The 24,799-nt window shown below is 37.1% G+C and overlaps 2 protein-coding genes across 2 annotated transcripts in view; one reads left to right on the top strand and one right to left on the bottom strand.

Annotated features, from left to right (window-relative positions):
* The window catches only part of LOC309510085 (NACHT, LRR and PYD domains-containing protein 12-like), a gene marked incomplete at its 3' end in the record, with an annotated part of 60,679 nt that overhangs the window by 9,839 nt on the left and 26,041 nt on the right, over positions 1 to 24,799 (bottom strand). Inside the window, exons 11-13 of the mRNA XM_082191177.1 lie at positions 20,798 to 20,968; positions 17,094 to 17,264; positions 12,116 to 12,286 (exon numbers count right to left, since the gene is read on the bottom strand). Coding sequence (XP_082047303.1) covers positions 12,116 to 12,286; positions 17,094 to 17,264; positions 20,798 to 20,968 — 513 coding nt within the window. The remainder of the gene's footprint in view (positions 1 to 12,115; positions 12,287 to 17,093; positions 17,265 to 20,797; positions 20,969 to 24,799) is intronic.
* Positions 5,834 to 7,161, top strand: LOC309510084 (uncharacterized protein; the record flags this gene model as incomplete). Its single annotated transcript, XM_082191176.1, has 3 exons — positions 5,834 to 6,392; positions 6,484 to 6,598; positions 6,745 to 7,161. Exons 1-3 carry the CDS (start codon positions 5,842 to 5,844, stop codon positions 7,159 to 7,161), a joined length of 1,083 nt encoding a protein of 360 aa, XP_082047302.1. The 5' UTR covers positions 5,834 to 5,841.

The raw sequence follows: 24,799 nt of genomic DNA, 5'->3' as shown, positions 1-24,799 counted from the left end.
AGCCGTATACCATTGACCCTTTGAAAAATCAATTCAATCTTTTACAGTAGCTATTCCTGTGTTTAAAAACTTGTCAATTACTGAACTCAGAATGGAAGAATTCCTTTTAAAGAGAGGATTAAAAAACAATGGTTCTAAAACACCATAATGTTTATCATCATCTCTCAATTTTTTAAACATTTGCCAGGCCTTTAATACAGTTACATAAAAGTTAGAAGAAGAAACACTTACTCTTGGATTTGGATTTTGGACAGATTTTTCAATTAGGAATAACTGCTTAGCTAATCCAACTCCCCCAATACTTTGTAAAACAGACAAACCTAATGCAATCCAGGGTATCTTATCTGAACAATATAATAGCCTTTGTAATGTTTGAAACCTCATTGTCTTAACTCTCGCCTCCAGATTTATAAGTCCTTGACCACCTTCTACAACTGGGAGATACAAAACACCAGGAGGAAGCCAATGATAACCATCCCAAAAGAATTTAACAAAGACTTTTTGAATACCAGTCAATAACTCTTCAGGGGGATTCAAGACTGTAAATCTGTGCCACAACATTGAGGCTGCCAGATTATTAACGATTAAACATCTCCCTCTGAAAGATAACCTCGGGAGAATCCATCTCCACTTCTGTAGTTTCCCCACAATTTTATCAACTAATCCTTCCCAATCATTTTTCATATAAGTATCAGATCCTAAATATACCCCAAGAACTTTAAAACCATCTTTGATCCATTCACATTGTTGTGGGATTTGAGGAGGATCTATATCCCTCCACTCGCCTAACAGAAGGGATGTACATTTATCCCAATTGATTCTAGCAGATGTAGCTTTTTGAAAAGTTTTCAAACTAGAAGTCAAAGCAGCCATATCATCAATGTTCCTTATGAAAACAGTTATATCATCAGCATAAGCTGTGAGTTTTACAGGTGGGATCTCTGGAAAACCAGGAATACAGAATCCATATAGTCGTTTCCTCAAATGTGACAACAAAGGCTCAATAGAAATTGAATATAGAAGTCCTGAAAGAGGGCATCCTTGTTAGAGTTCTCAACGGGCCTGAAAATTACAACCCGACCCGACCCGGCCCGTGGCTTTTAAAGCCCGGACCCGATGTAACCCGACACATCAACATGAATTATCTGCCCGAACCCGGCCCGCGGCCCGACGCCGCGTCGGATTTTTTTTCTCATACACGTATTATCATGACCAGCAGACGCGAATTCAAATCAACCTTTAATGTTCACGCCTTTTAACAATACAAACAACTGAAACAATAAACTTTAAATATATAAATAGGCTGTAGTAGCGACGGTGAATTCACCTGCAGCAAGTTTACTTTCACCAACTCCATCTTCTTCTCCAGGCTAAACTTGCACGCAGCGGCGTCTGCCCCCGCCCCTCTCCATGATGCACGTTGCGCGCAGCAGCCAGACTTTCTTTACGGTGAACAGCAGCGATGATAATAAATGTTTTTTTTTTTTTTTTTTTTTTACTGAGCGGAAAAGATTAAGCCCGAGGTCCGACCCGACCCGAGTCATTTGCTTATATTTTCGACCCGAACCCGGCCCGAACCCGCGGGTCCCGTCGGGTTTGTCGGGCCGACCCGACCCGTTGAGAACTCTAATCCTTGTCGTATACCTCTTGTTACTGCAAAAGGTCTAGTTAGACAACCATTAATCTTAAGCATACTAGATGTTTCACTGTAAAGCAGTTTAATACAAGAGACAAATTGTGGTCCAAAGCCAAAGGCCTTCAGAGTCTTTAGTAAATAAAAGTGATCCACTCTGTCAAAAGCTTTTTCTTGATCTAAAGATAAGAGTCCAATATCAATTTGATGTTTTTTAGCAACTGCAATAATGTCTCTTAGCAAAAACAAGTCCGCTCAGGGATACAGTATGACTGATCTTCATGAATTATAGTTGCCATACATTTCTTCAACTTATTAGTTATAGCTTTTGACAGTATCTTAAAATCAGTACACAGCAACGACACAGGGCGCCAATTCTACAAAAGTCCAAGATCTCCTTTCTTAGGGATTAATGTCAACACTGCCCTCCGACAGCTTAGGGGTAAAACACCTTGATTAAAGGACTCCAAAAAAACATCATACAAATCATGTCCAATCACATTCCAAAAGCTTTTAAAAAACTCAGCAGAGAGATCATCCACACCAGAAGATTTGCCACTGTTCAGCCCTTGCACAGCACTTGAAAGCTCATCAAAAGTCAAGAATTCTTCCAATTCCATCTTTTCTTCTTTAGACAACTGTGGAAGATCTAGAAGAAGTTCTTCAACTGCTACTTCATCACAAAATTCGGACTGATAAAGTTTTTCATAAAAAGAAATAGCAGAAACTATCATTTCTCGTTGATTGGTTATTTCTTTGCCATTAGGAACTTTCAGTTTGTGAAAAAATTTCTGCTCTTTAGATTTTTTTCTCCAGTCCGAAAAAAAAAAAAGCAGTTGGAGCATCCATTTCATTGCACTTCACATATCTTGTTCTGACAAGTGTCTCCTTCTCCTGCTCTTCCAATAAATCCTTCAAAAGGCCTTTGTTCTCTTTAATGATATCACCTCCTCCCTGATTGCGGAGGCTTTGTTGAAGAATTTCTTGCTCTATCATCTTCATCTTCACTTTCAAGTTCTCAGTATTATTTGCTGTGTATTGTTGACAAAAAACCTTTATCTGGACTTTTCCCAGATCCCACCATTGACTAAGAGATGAATAACTACCTCTCTCTTCTCTCCAAGACTTCCACAAAAGACCAAAAGAGTGCACAAAGATGTGATCTTGAAGTAATGTATTATTAAAGTGCCACTGTGACTTATAGGATTTAGGTGACAAGACAGACATAGACATAGAGATATAATGATGATCTGATATAGATGTAGGGGAAATACGATTACTAAAAAATCTTCCTTTATTGCATTCCTCAATATAAAAACGATCCAATCTGGCAGCAGAAACCTTATTTGAATTAATTTTCAGCCGAGTATATTGTTTAACTTGAGGATAAACATCCCTCCACAAATCTACAAGACTATGTCTATTAATTAAAGATTTAAGAACATCAGGTTTTTCCTGGCTGAAAATGAGGCGGAGGTAGCAAAATCCGATAGCTCGGTACCTCTAGGGGGGTCCGGGGGCATGCCCCCCCCGTAAGAACATTTTGTACATTTCAAAGATAAATGCATTAATCTGGTGCATCTTTTTATGTATAATGACCACTAGAAGGTGAAAAAAACCCCACTTTTTACAAGCATGTATTTATTTATTTTTAGGCATTTTAATAATCAGATAATTTGATTTTATTTACAGTTCATAGGGGGCCATGAAATTACAAAACAGTACTAGTAAATTACGTGACTGCTACTTGTGATAGCTTATTTTATAAAAACGGCAGAAGAATTTCGGCTATTGCCTAAGTCAGGCTGGCTCTCTGGATATATTTTAAGTAACCTAACTAGTTTGAGAGCCGAAGCTTAAGAAAAACAGTATCGGTACCTGGCTGTGACAAGTGAAGGCACTTCGATGCTGCAGAGAAGGTGCTTCTTGACTTTCGTGCGTCTGTGGAGGTTGTGATAACTGACAGGTGATGTTGAAAAGGGGGAGGGGCAGGGGCTCGTGCGCTTTCGCAGAAATTTACCTTGCTCCGTTTGAGACAAGCACGTTTTGGTGCTTAAAGCCCTGCATTTCAGCCCGAGCCCGACGTGCCAATATTATTATTATTGACTTATTTATGCCCCTAGGGCCGGGCTTCGGGCCAATTCTCACGTCATAATTCACATGCGGCCCGGGCCTCAGGCTTTTTTTGGGTTATCCTTCTTTTTATATTTTTAGACATTACGGTAATTTAAAAAATATGAGAAGCTGACGACGACGATAGAAAAACAAACATAGAAAGACATTTCATAACCTCATAACTTTCATAATCTTATAATTACACAGTGACATATGACTGACATGACAGTCTCATGCACGCACACACACACACACATACGCACGCACACACACACACACACAGAAGGTTTCCCATCAGCGCGACCCACGATTCACCTCATGTGCAAATAATGGAGAATATTAAGAGAAAAAATCACAGATGGCCAACTTAAAACGCAGCGGGAAGAGTGATAGAAGAGAGGAGGACTGGGTTAAAACCTTAGGCTACACTGTGGATGCTATTCTTTTTCTCCACGATGCTCTGTAAAAGACTGCTCTAACTTTTCGTTTCATTGGACTTTATTTTCGTTTAACTGTTGGAAACAGTTATTATAGTATATAGTATAGTATAGTATTATAGTATATAGTAATTTAATTGGTTTAGATAGGCTATTGCTCCTTTCGTTTGCGAGCGCTGGTTCGAGCAGCCTGAGCCTGCCTCAGTATTTAAAAAAAAAGTTGTTTTACTCACTGTGGTTTAATAAATAATCATTTGTTAAATTAACTGTCTGTGTGATATGCTTGAAGTGTTTTATAGCCTATCTATGGATTGTAGCCAAGTAAAGTAGCCTATTAGCGTTGATTTGAGAGGCTAAATTGATCAAACATGTTGTAGGCTATACTCGCTGTCGGTTCGGCTTCATTTAAAAAAAAATGCTCCAAAACATTTGTCTAAATTAACATGATAAAGAAATGAAAAGAAACATAACTAACAAACCTGACCTATTTTAATGGCTGCAAATAGGGCAGGCTGCCGCTGTGTAATAATAATAATAAAAAAAACGGACTCGGGCTGATAATTCTGATGAGCTGTCGGACTTGTGCTTGAGCGTCTCGGGCCAGGGCCGGGCTCGTGCTTATTCTGATGCAGTCGAAATGCGCAGAACGGTTTGAGAATGGAATGGAACCCGGCCGTGAACCCGCTGCCGAATCGTGTCGGTGGAAAAGAGGTATCTAATCATGTGATTCCGTCTTGAGTTTTTGTCGACAGACGGAGGCGGCCCGAAATTTGACGGAGGCGACCGCCTCATAATTCTCTATGCAGGAAAAACCCTGTTCATGATTCCTATCCAATTTATGATCTACCGTACAATTAAAATCACCCCCTATAACAACAATCTTATCATCTGAACACTTCAACAATTCTTCAGAAAGTTTCAGAAAAAAATCACAGCGCTCGCTTCCTATATTAGGAGCATAGATATTATAAAAAGAAAAACTATTATTGCCTATTATTAAATCAGCTCTAAGAAGGCGTCCTGGTATTATTTCTAAGAAAACTGGATTATCTTTAACACGCTTTGAGAATAAAAACGCAACACCAGCACTCACGTTCGTACCATGACTAAGACTAATACTGCCCTCCCATTCATTTATCCAATCTGTCTCATTACAGGCATCAGTATGAGTCTCTTGCAACAAAATTACATCTGCTTAGCCCCTTTCACACAGAGATTCCGGAAAATACACGGATAAAGTGACCCGGGATTTGACCCGGGTTCGTTTGATTTGGTTCATTCACACTGCCAGTGATTTTCCGGAATCAGAGAGCGCGTTCACACACAACCCGTGTATGTTCCGGAAAGACGCGTGACGTCAGGATGTGACGTATAAGGTACGCGTCGAAAAGCGGAAGTGTTTGCATTGCTTTGAACAACATGGCAGCTGATCAGGCATTAGATGTTGCTGTTCAAACTTTGTTGTTTATGTACAACATGTTTCGTGGTCAAATCACAATTTTATTTTCGATTTTGAGTTCTTTTCAACGTGTTAATTCGATACGGAATACGCTGGAAGTTAAATTGGCGGAGAGTATGAAAGAAAATGAAGCAGCGAGACGTAAAGCACGGAGACGCCATCGGATGCTAAAAGCTATAGTTCTTTGTACACGGCTCATGCAACTGGGTGTTTCGAAGAGAAGACTGTGGATGGTACAAAGACCTCAAGGGGCTGTGTTTTGGTCAAATGTCCTGGAAAACTTCAACGAAGATCAGTGGCGGCAGCACTTTCGGATGTCACGGGACACGTTTGAGTTTGTTCTGCAACTTGTTGAGCTAAGCCTGAGACGCAAGCTTACAAACTGGAGAAAGCCCCTTGAACCACGCCGTAGATTGGCTATTGTTTTGTGGTGGTATGCTACCCCTGGCGAGTACCGTACAATCAGTTGTCTCTTTGGTGTGGGGCTATCCACTGTTTGTACACTGGTTCACGAAGTCACTGCAACACTGAAGACAAAGCTTTTGAAACGTTTCATCTCCTTGCCCAAAGGAGAAGCTCTTCAAAAGGCTTTAAATGGGTTCGCTGAACGTGGGTATCCTTTGTGTGCTGGTGCCATAGACGGTAGTCACATCCCTATAATTGCTCCCCAAGAAGATGCTACAGCTTACTACAATCGTAAGGGATGGCATTCGATTGTACTTCAAGCTGTTGTGGACCACAATTTCTGGTAAGAATGTAGTTCCTAAGCTATTGTGTTCATTACAGAAATTTGATAAATTTTTATGTGTCCATATATTAATGCCATGTCTCTTTATTAGCTTTACAGATGTATATGTGGGCTGGCCTGGGCGCACACATGACGCTCGTGTGTTGTCCAACTCTCCCATTTTCAAAATGGCAGAGCAACAGGGTGGATACCTGTTTCCTCGTGAGGTACGCAATATTTGTTTTACTGGCACATTTTATTTGTCATGTTTTGATATCAAGATGCAAGTGTATTAAGCCATGTATGACATTAACAGCTGCATTGTAAAAAATTGCATTGTGATTTATGTATTTTTACATTTATTTTTTAACAGAACTCAATGACAGTGAATGATGTCGAGGTTCCTGTCCATTTAATCGGCGATGCGGCATACCCCCTCAAGAACTGGCTTATGAAGGGTTTCACAAACCACCATGCCCTGACCCCTCAACAACGACACTTCAACTACCGACTGAGCTCAGCACGGATGGTTGTGGAGAACGCCTTTGGTCGCCTTAAAGGTCGTTGGAGGTGTTTGCTTAAGCGCAACGATGTTGACACTGCTCTGATGTCTGATGTTGTTGCTGTTTGTTGTGTTCTGCACAATATTTGTGAGCTGAACAAAGAAGTTTATTTGCCTGACTGGAACATCACAGATGATTTGCAAGAGCCTGATCAAGATATGTTTCAGGGGGTGGGAGGACATAATTGTCAAGGAATTCGTGAGGCTATGATGACTCTCTTGTCGTGACTCGTGTTACTTTACCTGCACAACCATTTCACACCATGTCAAAGTTTTTCAATAAAAATGATTTATTGTAAAACTATTCAATAAGTTTGTCAGTCACTTTTTTTCATAACTGAAATAATGGAGTGTGGTCACAGATGATAAATAAACTATTTGAAATATAATTTGAAAAACATTTTATGTACATTTAATCATTTAGCAGCTTGTCCGAGTTAGCCCAGCATTTTTTGTTTTTTTAAGATATAGAAAAGTGACTTCAGTAGTTTGTATTTCAATTAAATGAAATCTATTTAATATTTATCTTTTTTAAAATACATTACGTATTTTAAATGTAATTGATGTATTAATATGGCACTGTACACAGTTATTTTGAAAAAGCAATAATGAAGCACACACCAATATGTTGAACACAAACTTTTATATGCAAATAAAACATATACATTATATGAAACAATACAAAGTGTTTAATCTAGATTGCAAATATAAATTAGAGCACAAATGAAAACACTTAAAGAAAAAAATATATTTTAAAACTCTTTGAAATATACAGTACTATATACACTATTCCTAATCCAGCTGTAGAAACGAAGAGGATGACAACGGCGTGAATGTGCTGTTTTCCGTTTCTTCTGATGTGCTTGGGATATTGAACCGGGTATGACGTGGAGGCACATAATAATGTGTGGGTGCCAGAGCTGGCATGTGGCGTAGGAGTTCACCCAAAAAACAGTTTTGGGTCTCTTGTAGCTCGCGCAGCATTAAAATATACTATGACTATATACTATTCCTAATCCAGCTGTAGAAACGAAGAGGATGACAACGGCGTGAATGTGCTGTTTTCCGTTTCTTCTGATGTGCTTGGGATATTGAACCGGGTATGACGTGGAGGCACATAATAATGTGTGGGTGCCGGAGCTGGCATGTGGCGTAGGAGTTCACCCAAAAAACGGTTTTGGGTCTCTTGTAGCTCGCGCAGCATCGACATCTGCCTTGCCAGTTCATCTTCCCTTGCCAGACTCGCCTCTCTCCTCAGTCGCTCCTCGTATTCCCTCTGCTCTGCCAAGCGAACACGCTCCCTCTCCTCAAAGTCTCTGTCCATTTCAAAAAATAGGTCCTTCACCTCTTTCATAATTGTTTGAGTCCTTGAAAGGGGCTTTCTGGCCTTTTTAGCTGGAGGTGGTTGAGGCGATTCTGAAAAGACAAACCCAAAAGTTGTATTATTACCCAGGAATACACATGTGATGTATGGCAGACAAAACACAAACTAAAGACTACAACCATGGGGACATTTTAAAACACTTAAACTTGGCTTGATGCATGAACACAGTGATATTAGAGGGCCAAATTTACTATAAAGCTTATTTATTAATACTGTATACTATATACAGGGAAGAATATACTTAATATGACGTTTTGCACGTTAGATTTCAGTGCGATTCTGGCTTTTTTCACGTTCATTGTTTTAGAATGTCCCCAACAATATAGTTAATGGTTATATAGCTCACCTGAACAAATTTCTCTAGGGTTTTCTTCAATGGTCTCCGGACTGGAGGCAACTGAGGGCAAGGGAGAAGCAGAAGAAGAGGAAAATGCGGAGGAACAAGACGGTTCTGGTGATAACTCCTCTTCGTCATTTGTACACGAAGGAAAAGACGAGTCCATACTCCCCAGTAGTGCCACTGGGTTTGCCGAGTGGCTCGTTCCCCATATGCCGTAGCACAGGTCGTAGAAAGGCCAGTCTAATCTTCCGCTACCGCTCTTTCCATTGTAGTCGTGAACTTGGTGGAATTTTTTACGCAGCGCCTTAAGTTTACTTATGATCTGCGCTTTCGATCTCGAGAAACCACGCTCGATCATTTTTTTCCGGATTCGGTCGTACACTAACGCATCACGTACCGTTCCACAAAGCTGGCGAACGATCTCAGCTTCGGCGCGGATTGCAAGGAGCTCTCGGGTCTCTGCTTCAGTCCAGTTTGCAGACATTTTTTCGTTCTTTCTTGTATCGATGACAAACACAAACTTTCTTCTAGAGTAACAGAGTCGCACGATAACTACGTCATTGCGAAGGCTCGTGCATCGTCACTACGACACACCCCTTACGGCATTTGTCCTGGCTTTTGTTCACACAGCGCGCGTTCCGGGTCTGAACACGGCAATGTTACTAGGTCCCGACCCGGCATCGATCCCGGCTTAAATCCCGGGTCGAGTTTGCGTTCACACAGAAGGCGCTCCGGCAATTTGCCGGCAATTTGCCGGGTTCAAAGTGCTGTGTGAAAGGGGCTCTTTTTTAAGTTGTAAATACTTAAATAAAGTCACTCTCTTTCGTACATCCCTACATCCATTTATATTTAAGGATCCGATATTAAAGGATACCATCAGGATGAAAAAAGATAAAATGAATAAATGCCAATATAGATGTAATTTCCAATACATAATAGGCTACCTCTTTAAGGACTTTTCTTTACTCTTTTTCTGACAGCACTTACAAACTTTTTTAAACGATAACGCTTAGGCTGATCTAATTCCTCAAGTGTTGCTTTCTTCATAGCCATAGCAGAGGAATCAATAATAAGCTTCAAATCAGGAAAATACGTTTCAATCTTTGGTTTTCTCTGTTTTTTTGTAGCATTCAAGAATTCATCCAGCTGTTCCAAACTATAATACCAGATCCTCTTTAATCGCCCAACAGTACTTTCCTGAGAATTGAATTCATCCAATTCATCAGTGATTAAGTCTGAACACTCACTATCCGGATCACTGTCAACATCCTGTGATATTGGTTCAGCATCATTTTGGGACATATCCCTATTTGATGCCTGCACCTCATCCAAGACATCCCTCACTTTAGACCCATCTTGTTCTCCAGATTGTTCTACCTCCTCCACAATCTCTACAGGGTCATTCATTCCACTCTGTCTAGCATCAGGAATGATCGCATCCGTTTCTGTAATCTCAATATTGCCACCCTGAGGCAACTGTTCTCTCATTTCAGTAGACGCGTCAATTTCCGCATTCAAATCAACTGCAGCGCTTTCTATAGTCGGTTTAACCAACTCGTTATTCTCCAAAACAATTGAATCTTGCACTGAACCATTCTTTGCGCTTTGAGCCTCTTTCACAACAGGACAACCTGTTTTAATATGGCCGTATTTTCCGCAAACAAAGCATTTCATAGTCTCAGTAGTGATAAATATTGTATAGTCCTTACCAAACACTGTCAATTTAACAGACACATCAAGCATTTCAAATTCAGCGCTTAATATCATCAGAGCCTGACGTCTGAAAGACATGACATGTTTCAACTCTGGATTTTTCAGTCCTAGAGGAATCATTCTAATCTGCCCAACCAATTTTCCATAACGAGCTAAGATAGACTCGAGCGCTTTATCAGAAATAAACGGAGGTACGTTTGACAACATCACTCTTTTAGAAAGACTAGACAAAGGTAAAATTGGAACAAATACATCCTGAACAGTTAAACCACACTCCACCAATTGACTAACCATTTCGATTTCCTTCAGAAAAACGACAATTGCTTTATTCATTCTTGAAGCGGACATTATGTTTTGTGCACCTATTTCTCGACCAATAGCGACCAAAACACTCTCAATAGACACAGACTCATCTGACGGCATGCACTTGCACGCGTGCCGAGCAGACAAACAGGAAAATCCATCGGAATTTGAGCCCATCTTTATCAGATAAACTGACAAAAATAGCCACTATAACACCTTCTCCTCTAACTTACAGCAATATTCAAAATAAATAAATAAACTCAGAAAGGAAAAGTTCAACTCACTCAGCAACTCCACACACTCCTTGCTCACGCGCTCCCCACAAACACGCCGCACATGCGCACAGAGAGAGAGAGAGAGAGAGAGAGAGAGAGAGAGAGAGAGAGGGGGGGGTCTTATTTGCGTCACTCCTTCATTGCTGTGCACTTTTTTTCTGCACAGCGGCTGATTTGTAGTTTTTACCACCAAAAGTTTCTCTGAGTTTTCGTATTTCCCATTCATTTCCTGTCGGTCATTTTTGAAGGAACCAAGTGTGACACTTTTTTTTTACGACCCTTTACCATATCCGAATCATGTCTATGATTATTTTGTGTGTGTTCACAAAGCTAATACAACAAACGTCACCAAGTGTCATCCCATTCAGATGAAGCAAGATGAATCATTTTTAAACCGAAGAGGATCAGAGAATGTCAACATTGAAAAGTGGAAGATTAATCAATTTATTAAAGAAATGTTAATTATTAGAAACCTTTTTGTCCCTGATATTATTATTTTTTTTCTATTTCTATTTCTTTTTCCTTTTTTTATATTGTGCTCTGTTCTTTAGGACATTTATTATAGTTTTGTTTTGCCTTATTGTAATGGTATTTACTGCAATAAAAAAACTTTGACGTTACTTCCGCATTCCTCGATTCCTATGGAAGTCTGTGGGTGTTGTAACTCTGTCAGTTCAAAAACACTGTTGTTTTAATATAGGGGGGGGTATTAACATGCCTAAGACTTTTGCACAGTACTGTATATACTGGGGAGAACATTTATGTTTTAGGATTAGCATGTTTAATCAAGCATTGGCTCACCTGTGATGTTCACTGATTTAACTGAATATTTATTTAATGTGCATTTGGACTGAAGTAAGTATCACTTGTAATTTATTGTTTAACTGAGTGTCTATGAATCACACATAAAATACTGGTTTTGGTTTTCCTGGTCAAACTATAATTGTACAGAAAATGAGCTCTCAATAAAATGTATTCATTTGTCTCTCATTTGTGTTGTGTGGATGTGTAATTGTTTGGTTGGACTCCTTCTTCAGACCCGAAAACAAGCTAGAGTTTAACAAGCAAAGTTGGTGATTGAGTAAAAAAGTTAAAAACTATTAAATAACTAATACATAATATATTTACCAAGGACAAAATATGTGTTTATCAGAGAGTTCATCTTACCACAGTTTCTCCAGTTTACAGTGAGGATCCTCCAGTACAGCAGAGAGCAGATGAACTGAATCTCCTAGTTTATTCCCAGACAGATCCAGATCTCTCAGGTGTGAGGGGTTTGATCTCAGAGCTGAAGCCAGAGCAGAACAACCTTCATCTGTGACTCCACAATATTTCAACCTGTAGAGAACAATGACGCTGTGTAAACAGTAGGCTTGGGTATCGAGTATCGAGTATCGATTGGAACCGGGACTAGCTTTGCGATTTTCCCGGAATCGTTCAAAAGTTTAAATTTCGATTCCTAGTTTCGATTCACAGTCCGCCGACCGGAAGAAGAAACCGCTGTCTAAGTCATTTCTAGCCCTATTCTGAACTGAAGTAACTACATAATCGATTTCAAAATGCCAAATGTTAACTCGCTGACACTTTAGTTAAACATTTGTAACGTACACACGGCATGGTAAATGCGTGTACTAGCACAGGTGTAAGCGTATATTGATTGTTATGCTAAACTGCGAACCGACACATTTTATGAGACGCTGTGTGAATTGCCTTATCAACTCACACAGTGTCTCATAAAATGTATTCAGAGCAAACAACCCTGACGTTAAACCTTAAAAACGTACATATGATGTTTTCTTATTCTTCGGTATCTTGCAAGTTGCAACTATAATATTCTCTCGTCCTCTGCTCGTCCGTTTGAAAACTGCGCGCGATGCCGGCAAACGTAAAAAAATATATATATTCATGAAAACACATTTACGAGCTGCCAACTTTCACGCATTTACCGTGAGACACACGCAATTGACACTTCTCACACGTTCTCACACCACACATCCATTTTCTCACGCACAATAAAAATCGTGAAGCAAAGAGGACACGGAGACCGACAGACTAGACAGAGCAGTTACTTTATGATATACAAAAAAATCTCAGCTCTCAGATTCTGTCAATTTTATTACGAAATTCAAACAATAAATACCGTTTTGGCGCTTGTAAATGTGACGTGACAGATCCCTAGCGCACGTGAACCGATCATCTCGACTAGCAGCTAATAGTACAAAAAACACGAACACTGTTGAAAGATACAGTAGCCTAGGCTACAACTTACCTAACTGTATATTCCTCATATATAATATCGATCAATCAGTGTTTTTTATCAGTGTGAAGAGGTCAATAACATAGCTGGAGAACAATTATGTCATATTTACCTCAGGAAAGCCATTTAATGAACATATAGGCTATAGCACACAGTTGGCAAGAAAAAAAGAGCTATAGAGAGTATTTTGCTAAATATGTGTACTATATTACATATTTATTATATTTGTACTTATATCATTAAATAAAGTTGTTATTATAATAAAAATAAAAAAACGCATTATATTTAATTTGAGTTATTTTTAACCTTAAATAATACTGCCAGCTGATAGGGCTCTCTGTATGTTTACAGCATTAGGTGAGTTGTTTTTTTCTTGAGAAAAATTAACGCCTATCTTTGAGTACCTAATATTTATCCAAATGAGTCAATATTAAATCAAATCACAATAACTGAATTGAAATGAAATAATAAAAAAGCGTAGCTTACCAGAAATTGTATCATGTAAACATTGTAACATGTTGTCACTAAACCTAATAAAATTCAGTTTAGTTACTAAAATGTTAGTGACAATCACATACAATACAATACACTTATTGTGATGCAATTTTTTTTTTATATTTCAATTGATGGAGAAGGTCAGACTATTTCCTTCAGAAAGACCGTTGGTTAGCTAGCTCATTTAAAATGTCATAAAAAAGTTGTTTAAAATAGATTTGATATTTATATTGTAGTTGAAAACAGCCCTGTGAGAAATTCATAGTAAATTTCATAAAAAGTAAAAAGTTCATAGAATTAAAATTGATCTAAACTTTTTTGATCCTGCCTCTTAAAAGAATCGGAATCGAGAATCGTTAGGAACCGGAATCGAAACAAGGAATCGGAATCGGAATCGGAATCGTTCAAATTCAAACGATACCCAACCCTAGTAAACAGTGTGTAAAATTAATATTTTATTAAAGATTGCCCATGAACTTGAGGAGAAACTGAGGGACAAATACCATGCAGTGCTGTAACTATGGAGTGATAAAGAGATAACATTAATAACACCTGAAGTGTAACTTTATCAATTAAATGTACTATATTTTGGTTCAATAATATTAATTTAATATTTTGAAGATATTTTTTGTTTCTAAATATTTGTCCAATAACGATCCATTAATGGCCATTTAAAAATAAATAAATAATTCTAATATGTTTATTACTTATATTACAATTGGATTTCATGCTTAGCATTTAGCATGCTAATATATGCTATTGCTAATTAATAGTTTCGTAGCAATCTAATACAATCTTATAATTCAGTCATATTTTTGTTCAATAATTTTTTTTATTATTATTTCGAATTTAGAAAGGTTTCTATGGTACTACTAAAAAAAAATGTATGAGCATTTTGTTCCATTAGAATTCATATTTTTATTTTTATTATTATTATTTTTCAATAAATGCAACATGTCACATTAGTGCAGGCCTTTAAAATCCTTTTTTTGAAGTGAGAAAAGCGTCATCCAGTGGCGTTAAAAAGTAAAAACTTGTGTAATGTCGTGTAACCGCCTGTAGGCTGTACTGTTGCTCACTATATAAATACATAGAGAGGCTTTTTGATTCCCATTGTTTTTTTTAGACATGATTTCTCCATTTTATTAGTTTTTTTTATTTTTTATTTAGATATATATTTAGACATTCTAAAAGACTATTTTTTTTAAGGTTTAGATATTTTTGTTACATAAGTATCAGGTTTTGCATTATGATTACAATCAAACAATAATGTTTGGTTAGAAAAGGAACACAATGCAAGCATTTTTGTTAATCAGTATTTGATCATTAAAAAAATCTAACAAAATAAGGGATGGATAGTGATAATTCAAAACACTTTATACAGACATTTTGCAATTAATTGGTATTTTATTCAGTTTAATTCTATAAATGGTAATAAAACTTCAGAAGGGAACAGCAATTATGATCTAACAGCAAAAACAATAAAATAACAACAGCAAACAATCATTATCAAACTGTAGGTTAAAAAACAGGAATAAAAATTGAATTATAATAATAAATATTATTTTAACTATGTACATACAAACTGTAATTATTTTATGTATTGTTGCATATGCAGCAGATATCAGGAACACCTATTAAGCTAAAATAAGACCAAACAATTATTGTGTGTGTGTGTGTGTGTGTGTGTGTGTGTGTGTGTGTGTGTGTGTGTGTGTGTGTGTGTGTGTGTGTGTGCGAGAGAGTCTCTTTTGTATTTTCTTCATTTATTGATTTTATTACGCATATTCTCAAAATTTACTGTTGCAGTCTTACCAGTTCATTTCTCTCTGTGTCTGTGTGTGTCTGTGTGTGTCTGTGTGTGTCTGTGTGTGTCTGTGTGTGTCTGTGTGTGTCTGTGTGTGTCTGTGTGTGTCTGTGTGTGTCTGTGTGTGTCTGTGTGTGTCTGTGTGTGTCTGTGTGTGTCTGTGTGTGTCTGTGTGTGTCTGTGTGTGTCTGTGTGTGTCTGTGTGTGTTTCATTGCTGTGCACATTTTTTCTGCACAGTGGCTGATTTGTAGTTTGTACCACCAAAAGTTTCTCTGAGTTTTCGTATTTCCCATTCATTTCCTGTCGGTCATTTTTGAAGGAACCAAGTGTGACACTTTTTTTTTTTTTTTTTTACGCCCCTTTACCATATCCGAATCATGTCTATGATTATTTAGTGTGTGTTCACAAAGCTAATACAACAAACGTCACCAAGTGTCATCCCATTCAGATGAAGCAAAACAATTAAATTAAAAAAAGTGTTCGGTCATTTTTAAACCGAAGAGGATCAGAGAATGTCAACATTGAAAAGTGGAAGATTAATCAATTTATTAAAGAAATGTTAATTATTAGAAACCTTTTTGTCCCTGATATTATTATTTTTTTTCTATTTATTTTTCCTTTTTTATATTGTGCTCTGTTCTTTAGGACATTTATTATAGTTTTGTTTTGTCTTATTGTAATGGTATTTACTGCAATACAAAACTTTACTTCCGCATTCCTCGATTCCTATGGAAGTCTGTGGGTGTTGTAACTCTGTCAGTTCAAAAACACTGTTGTTTTAATATAACATTTATACTTTGTGTATTTGTGTAATGTTTTGTCTTGTTTGTGATGTGGAGTAATTATATATATATACTATATAGTACTGTGCAAAAGTCTTAGGCATGTTAATCATTTTTCTGTTTCTTCATGTAATCACAGACGGACTCGATGATGGTGAGATCAGATCATACCGGCTGTTGTCAGATTCCTTGTGCATACACAAATCTCACTGGATTATTACAATTAATGGCAAAAAGAATGTTTGGAAATCTAAACTGATATTTCCTACTGACACATTACAGCAAAATATATAAATAACTGACTTAAAATACAATTTTTTGGGGGGGGGGGGGGGGGGGATATTAACATGCCTAAGACTTTTGCACAGTACTGTATATACTGGGGAGAACATTTATGTTTTAGGATTAGCATGTTTAATCAAGCATTGGCTCACCTGTGATGTTCACTGATTTAACTGAATATTTATTTATTGTGCATTTGGACTGAAGTAAGTATCACTTGTAATTTATTGTTTAACTGAGTGTCTATGAATCACACATAAAATACTGGTTTTGGTTTTCCTGGTCAAACTATAATTGTACAGAAAATGAGCTCTCAATAAAATGTATTCAATTGTCTCTCATCTGTGTTGTGTGGATGTGTAATTGTTTGGTTGGACTCCTTCTTCAGACCCGAAAACAAGCTAGAGTTTAACAAGCAAAGTTGGTGATCATTGAGTAAAAAAGTTAAAAACTATTAAATAACTAATACATAATATATTTACCAAGGACAAAATATGTGTTTATCAGAGAGTTCATCTTACCCCAGTTTCTCCAGTTTACAGTGAGGATCCTCCAGTACAGCAGAGAGCAGATGAACTGAATCTCCTAGTTTATTCACAGTCAGATCCAGATCTCTCAGGTGTGAGGGGTTTGATCTCAGAGCTGAAGCCAGAGCAGAACAACCTTCATCTGTGACTCCACAATCCCTCAACCTGTAGAGAACAATGACACACTCTTCACTCTCTCAGTTCAGATCAGATCAGTTTAACACAAGGGTCCGCAGCCGTACTGCAGGGGGTCCGTCAATTAATGCTTGATCACAAATCATTTTTTGTTAAAAAATTAAAACATGGGTAAAAAACATCACAAAGTCAAATTTAAATATAAGCACTCTCAAACGAACGCAAGATCTTCCTCAAACAACCTTCATCTGTGACTCCACAATATTTCAACCTGTAGAGAACAATGACGCTGTGTAAACAGTGTGTAAAATGACCATTTTATTAAAGATTGCAATGTGTGATGTGATTTGAATGTAGTGACAAGCAATGCCTCTATATTCTACACTGCTTTATAAAGGATGCCGGTTCTCCATGAACTTGAGGAGAAACTGAGGGACAAATACCATGCAGTGCTGTAACTATGGAGTGATAAAGAGATAACATTAATAACACCTGAAGTGTAACTTTAGCAATTAAATATACTATATTTTAGTTCAATAATATTAATTTAATATTTTGAAGATATTTGTTTCTAAATTTGTCCAATTATGATCCATTAATGGCCATTTAAAATAAAATTTAAAATTCTAATATGTTTATTACTTATATTACAATTAGATTTCATGCTTAGCATTTAGCATGCTAATATATGCTATTGCTAATTAATAGTTTTGTAGCAATCTAATACAATCTTATAACTCAGTCATGTGACACAAATATAAGAAATTGAATGAATTAATCCAGTTAGGGAACCATATTAAAATGACTTTAAAACTTCTTCATCGGGTTACTTGGAAATGACTTGATTCCACGATGTTGACATTATGTGAACAAATTATCTTTGTTGAACTTAATTGGTTCATGTGGAACTGATGTGCATGATTCAATCATTTAAATCCTACACACTTTTTCAGTGCATTGTTTTCTGTATTTTAAAAAGAATTTTGGATTTACTGTAAATCCCTCTGGTCCTCTTCGTTTAGGGGTCACACTTGGCTCCTTCGCAGTCAAAAGTGACCGAAGCCTTAAAATGTTTTTATTTTTATTTTTTAGGAAAACCAATGTAATATATTTTTGTTCAATAATATTTTTTTTATTATTATTTCGAATTTAGAAAGGTTTCTATGGTACTATGCAATAATTATTTAAAAAAATTGAATTCATGTTTTTATTTGTATTATTATTATTTTTCAATAAATGCAACATGTCACATTAGTGCAGGCCTTTAAAATCCATTTTTTGAAGTGAGAAAAGCGTCATCCAGTGGCGTTAAAAAGTAAAAACTTGTGTAATGTCGTGTAACCGCCTGTAGGCTGTACTGTTGCTCCCTATATAAATACATAGAGAGGCTTTTTGATTCCCATTGTTTTTTTTAGACATGATTTCTCCATTTTATTAGTTTTTTTTTATTTATTTAGATATATATTTAGACATTCTAAAATACTATTTTTTTTAAGGTTTAGATATTTTTGTTACATAAGTATCAGGTTTTGCATTATGATTACAATCAAACAATAACGTTTGGTTAGAAAAGGAACAATGCAAGCATTTTTGTTAATCAGTATTTGATAATTAAAAAAATCTAACAAAATAAGGGATGGATAGTGATAATTCAAAACACTTTATACAGACATTTTGCAATTAATTGGTATTTTATTCAGTTTAATTCTATAAATGGTAATAAAACTTCAGAAGGGAACAGCAATTATGATCTAACAGCAAAAACAATAAAATAACACAACAGCAAACAATCATTATCAAACTGTAGGTTAAAAAACAGGAATAAAAATTGAATTATAGAGAGATTTTGTTGCATATGCAACAGATATCAGGAACACCTATTAGGCTAAAATAAGACCAAACAATTATTGTGTGTGTGTGTGTGTGTGTGTGTGTCTGTGTGTGAGTGTGTTCGAGAGAGAGAGAGAGAGAGAGAGAGAGTGAGCGTGTGCATTTGAGCAAGAGAGTCTCTTTTGTATTTTTTTATTTATTGATTTTATTTAGCATATTCTCAAAGTTTGCTGTTGCAGTCTTACCAGTTAATTTCTTTGTGTGTGTGTGTGTGTGTGTGTGTGTGTGTGTGTGTGTGTGTGTGTGTGTGTGTGTGTGTGTGTGTGTGTGTGTGTGTGTGCGTGTGCATTTGAGCGAGAGAGAGTCTCTTTTGTATTTTTCTTCATTTATTGATTTTATTTTGCATATTATCAAAATTTGCTGTTGCAGTCTTACCAGTTCATTTCTCTCTGCGTCTGTGTGTGTGTGTGTGTGTGTGTGTGTGTGTGTGTGTGTGTGTGTGTGTGTGTGTTTGTGTGTGTGTGTGTGTTTGTACCACCAAAAGTTTCTCTGAGTTTTCGTATTTCCCATTCATTTCCTGTCGGTCATTTTTGAAGGAACCAAGTGTGACACTTTTTTTTTACGACCCTTTACCATATCCGAATCATGTCTATGATTATTTTGTGTGTGTTCACAAAGCTAATACAACAAACGTCACCAAGTGTCATCCCATTCAGATGAAGCAAAAAAAAATAATTAAAAACGTGTTCGGTCATTTTTAAACCGAAGAGGATCAGAGAATGTCAACATTGAAAAGTGGAAGATTAATCAATTTATTAAAGAAATTGTAATTATTAGAAACCTTTTTGTCCCTGATATTATTATTTTTTTCTATTTCTTTTTCCTTTTTTATATTGTGCTCTGTTCTTTAGGACATTTATTATAGTTTTGTTTTGCCTTATTGTAATGATATTTACTGCAATACAAAACTTTACTTCCGCATTCCTCGATTCCTATGGAAGTCTGTGGGTGTTGTAACTCTGTCAGTTCAAAAACACTGTTGTTTTAATATAACATTTATACTTTGTGTATTTGTGTAATGTTTTGTCTTGTTTGTGATGTGGAGTAATTATATATATATACTATATAGTACTGTGCAAAAGTCTTAGGCATGTTAATCATTTTTCTGTTTCTTCATGTAATCACAGACGGACTCGATGATGGTGAGATCAGATCATACCGGCTGTTGTCAGATTCCTTGTGCATACACAAATCTCACTGGGGGGGGGGGTATTAACATGCCTAAGACTTTTGCACAGTATTGTATATACTGGGGAGAACATTTATGTTTTAGGATTAGCATGTTTAATCAAGCATTGGCTCACCTGTGATGTTCACTGATTTAACTGAATATTTATTTAATGTGCATTTGGACTGAAGTAAGTATCACTTTTCATTTATTGTTTAACTGAGTGTCTATGAATCACACATAAAATACTGGTTTTGGTTTTCCTGGTCAAACTATAATTGTACAGAAAATGAGCTCTCAATACAATTTATTCAAATGTCTCTCATTTGTGTTGTGTGGATGTGTAATTGTTTGGTTGGACTCCTTCTTCAGACCCGAAAACAAGCTAGAGTTTAACAAGCAAAGTTGGTGATCACTGAGTAAAAAAGTTAAAAACTATTAAATTACTAATAAAGAATATATTTACCAAGGACAAAATATGTGTTTATCAGAGAGTTCATCTTACCACAGTGTCTCCAGTTTACAGTGAGGATCCTCCAGTACAGCAGAGAGCAGATGAACTGAATCTCCTAGTTTATTCACAGTCAGATCCAGATCTCTCAGGTGTGAGGGGTTTGATCTCAGAGCTGAAGCCAGAGCAGAACAACCTTCATCTGTGACTCCACAATCCCTCAACCTGTAGAGAACAATGACACACTCTTCACTCTCTCAGTTCAGATCAGATCAGTTTAACACAAGGGTCCGCAGCCGTACTGCAGGGGGTCCGTCAATTAAAGTCCCTGTAAAGGCAATTCTAAAAAAAAAATTCTAAACACATTATAAATGTTAGAAATGTATTGCTAAAACACATTACAAAGACTGTGAACTGTGAAGTACTGAATTGTGGAGTTAGACCGTTAAACAGTTTTTCACCATTGCTGTGTTCCGGATTTTTTGGGCGGGGCTAAAACGGGGGCTCGATGACGCACCGGAGCCCCTGAGCTCCTGGACACGCCCCTACTTGATGACACACTGGAGCCCCTGAGCTCCTGGACACGCCCCTACTTGATGACACACTGGAGCCCCTGAGCTCCTGGACACGCCCCTACTTGATGACTCACTGGAGCCCCTGAGCTCCTGGACACGCCCCTACTTGATGACTCACTGGAGCCCCTGAGCTCCTGGACACGCCCCTACTTGATGACTCACTGGAGCCCCTGAGCTCCTGGACACGCCCCTACTTGATGACTCACTGGAGCCCCTGAGCTCCTGGACACGCCCCTACTTGATGACACACTGGAGCCCCTGACGCTGGCCCCTCCCCTAACAATATAAATAGAGCACAATCACAGCAGTTTGCCGATCGCGAGTTACTGTCAGTACTATTAGTTACTACAGCCTACAGTTTGCTAGCTAGCTATGCCTTCGTCACGGAAATGCATACTACCTGGATGCGATCACGTACAAAACAGATCGGTGTCCTTATTAAAATTTCCGAAAAACGATCACATCAAGAAGATGTGGATTAATTTTGTGAATAAATGAGTGAATAGGTGAGCCACCTTGATGGAGAGCTGAGGATCACCGCCAAAACCCGCCTCTGTAGTGATCATTTTACACGGGATAGTTTTATAAACTTTCGTCGGAGACAACTGGGATTCACTGATAATCCGCTGTTATGGTGAATGGGGCCGAGCCGACTATCTCCCGCCTCGGTGTTCATACTCCCGTCGCGCCGACAACTCAGTGCCGGCCCGAGCCTTTTGGGGGCCCTAAGCAGAATTTGATTTAGGGGGCCCCCTCCCACCACGCGGAGTCACCTGTGCTTGACGATTATTGACACAATGTCACGCTATAATGTTGCATTATAAATGAATACAATGAGGTTATGTATTAATAAAAAATAAATAAAAAATAGATACTTAAAAAAGTTGTAACTTTTTCTTTACTCTTTTACTAACTCTTGGAAACTTCTGAAAACAAACTGTCACAAAACATATAAAAAAATTTATTTGCAAAATATCCTCCAACGTTTGCAACACTTTGCAGTTTGAATGATGTCTTGTATGAACATGACGGAGTATGTTTTTATGTTTCCACTGTTCAATCGCGCCCGCGACACACACACACAGACACAGACACAGACACAGACACACACAGACACACACAGACACACACAGACACACACACACACACACACACACACAAGCTTTGTAATCTTCCACTGTGATGTTTCCAAGCACATTTTTGCACATGCGAAGAGGATGATTTTTTTCCGCCGATATTGGAACGTGAGTGAAGTACAAAGCCTATGATAAAGAATAGTTTACCACCCAATCCATCGCGAATGTTGAAACATTTTGATTCTAATGAGAGAGATATGTGAGCCCAACGCCGCTTACTTTCACTTTCGCTTTAAATTATTTCGTTTTGGCTTGTTTATAGTTATTTTTTTAATTCTTGTTCTGTTCTGAATATCATTACATTTAAAGGATAAATCATTGATCAAATAAAATTTTTGTGACATGGCTTAACATTACCGTGACTTTGCGCACGAATTGTCTATGCACGCGAGGTTATGCGCATGACTCAAACACTGGCAGACACAGCAGCAGTTGTAGGCAGGTATATTGATCATGAAATCAGAATTTTCTTGTCTTGAATTATTAATCCTTTCATTCATTTATGTCACTTGTTTAAGTTAATTAATATGTAAAAAAAATTTATAAAAAATTTATAAAAAATAAATAAATAAAAACTCGATTGGGGGCCCCCTGGTGGCCCCAAGCAGCCGCTTAGTTCGCTTATGCCTCGGGCCGGCCCTGCGACAACTGGTGCCATCATCAGCAGTGCGTGCCCACCAATGAGAGTAAGTTGCCTTGTGTGCTTATGTTATAATTATAGTAGGTAGTCCAGGCTCGAACATGTATGGCTTTGTAAAACCAATTAAGCTTCTAGGAGCATCCATTCCGGCTGTAGCGGTGACAGCTGAGTGTGGCGACGGCAGCTTTCCCGCGAGTGGGCGTGGTTTCAGTGCAGCCAGTGGACACGCCCCCAGCGTTTGAGAGCAGAGACAACTGCTCATTTTTTCAAGATTTTGATAGCTTATTTTATGTACTTGCCGGCTTTTTTTATCATTGAAATTTGTCTGGGTGGCTAATAACACATTTTTCTGTGGTGTGACAAACTCAGAACACATACTTAATTTTGACTTTACAGGGACTTAAATGCTTGATCACAAATAATTTTTTGTAAAAAAATGTAAACATGGGTAAAAAACATCACAAAGTCAAATTTAAATATAAGCACTCTCAAACGAATGCAAGATCTTCCTCAAACAATCTTCATCTGTGACTCCACAATATTTCAACCTGTAGAGAACAATGACGCTGTGTAAACAGTGTGTAAAATGACCATTTTATTAAAGATTGCAATGTGTGATGTGATTTGAATGTAGTGACAAGCAATGCCTCTATATTCTACACTGCTTTATAAAGGATGCCGGTTCTCCATGAACTTGAGGAGAAACTGAGGGACAAATACCATGCAGTGCTGTAACTATGGAGTGATAAAGAGATAACATTAATAACACCTGAAGTGTAACTTTATCAATTAAATGTAGCCTACTATATTTTAGTTCAATAATATTAATTTAATATTTGAAGATATTTTTGTTTCTAAATATTTGTCCAATAATTATGATCCATTAATGGCCATTTAAAATAATATTTTTTTTCTAATATTTGTATTACTTATATTACAATTAGATTTCATGCTTAGCATTTAGCATGCTAATATATGCTATTGCTAATTAATAGTTTTGTAGCAATCTAATACAATCTTATAACTCAGTCATGTGACACAAATATAAGAAATTGAATGAATTAATCCAGTTAGGGAACCATATTAAAATCACTTTAAAACTTCTTCATTGGGTTACTTGGAAATGACTTGATTCCACGATGTTGACATTATGTGAACAAATGATCTTTGTTGAACTTAATTGGTTCATGTGGAGCTGATGTGCATGATTCAATCATTTAAATCCTACACACTTTTTCAGTGCATTGTTTTCTGTATTTTAAAAATAATTTTGGATTTACTGTAAATCCTTAAGAATGTCAACATTGAAAAGTGGAAGAATAATCAATTTATTAAAGAAGTTTCAATTATGAGAAGAACCTGAAGTCTTTTTGTCCCTGATATTTTTCCCATTTCTTTTTCCTTTTTATATTGTGCTCTGTTTTTTAGGACATTTATTATAGTTTTGTTTTGCCTTATTGTAATGGTATTTACTGCAATAAAAAACGTTGACGTTACTTCCGCATTCCTCGATTCCTATGGAAGTCTGTGGGTGTTGTAACTCTGTCAGTTCAAAAACACTGTTGTTTTAATATAACATTTATACTTTGTGTATTTGTGTAATGTTTTGTCTTGTTTGTGATGTGGAGTAATTATATATATATACTTTATACCATGGTCTGGGTGAATACTCGATTCTGATTGGCAGCAGGGTGTCCATTAAAAA

The sequence above is a fragment of the Leuciscus leuciscus genome, assembly GCF_965113295.1.
Source record: "Leuciscus leuciscus genome assembly, contig: SUPER_11_unloc_11, whole genome shotgun sequence".
Lineage (NCBI taxonomy): Eukaryota > Metazoa > Chordata > Actinopteri > Cypriniformes > Leuciscidae > Leuciscus > Leuciscus leuciscus.
This window is presented reverse-complemented; position numbering and strand designations above follow the sequence as displayed.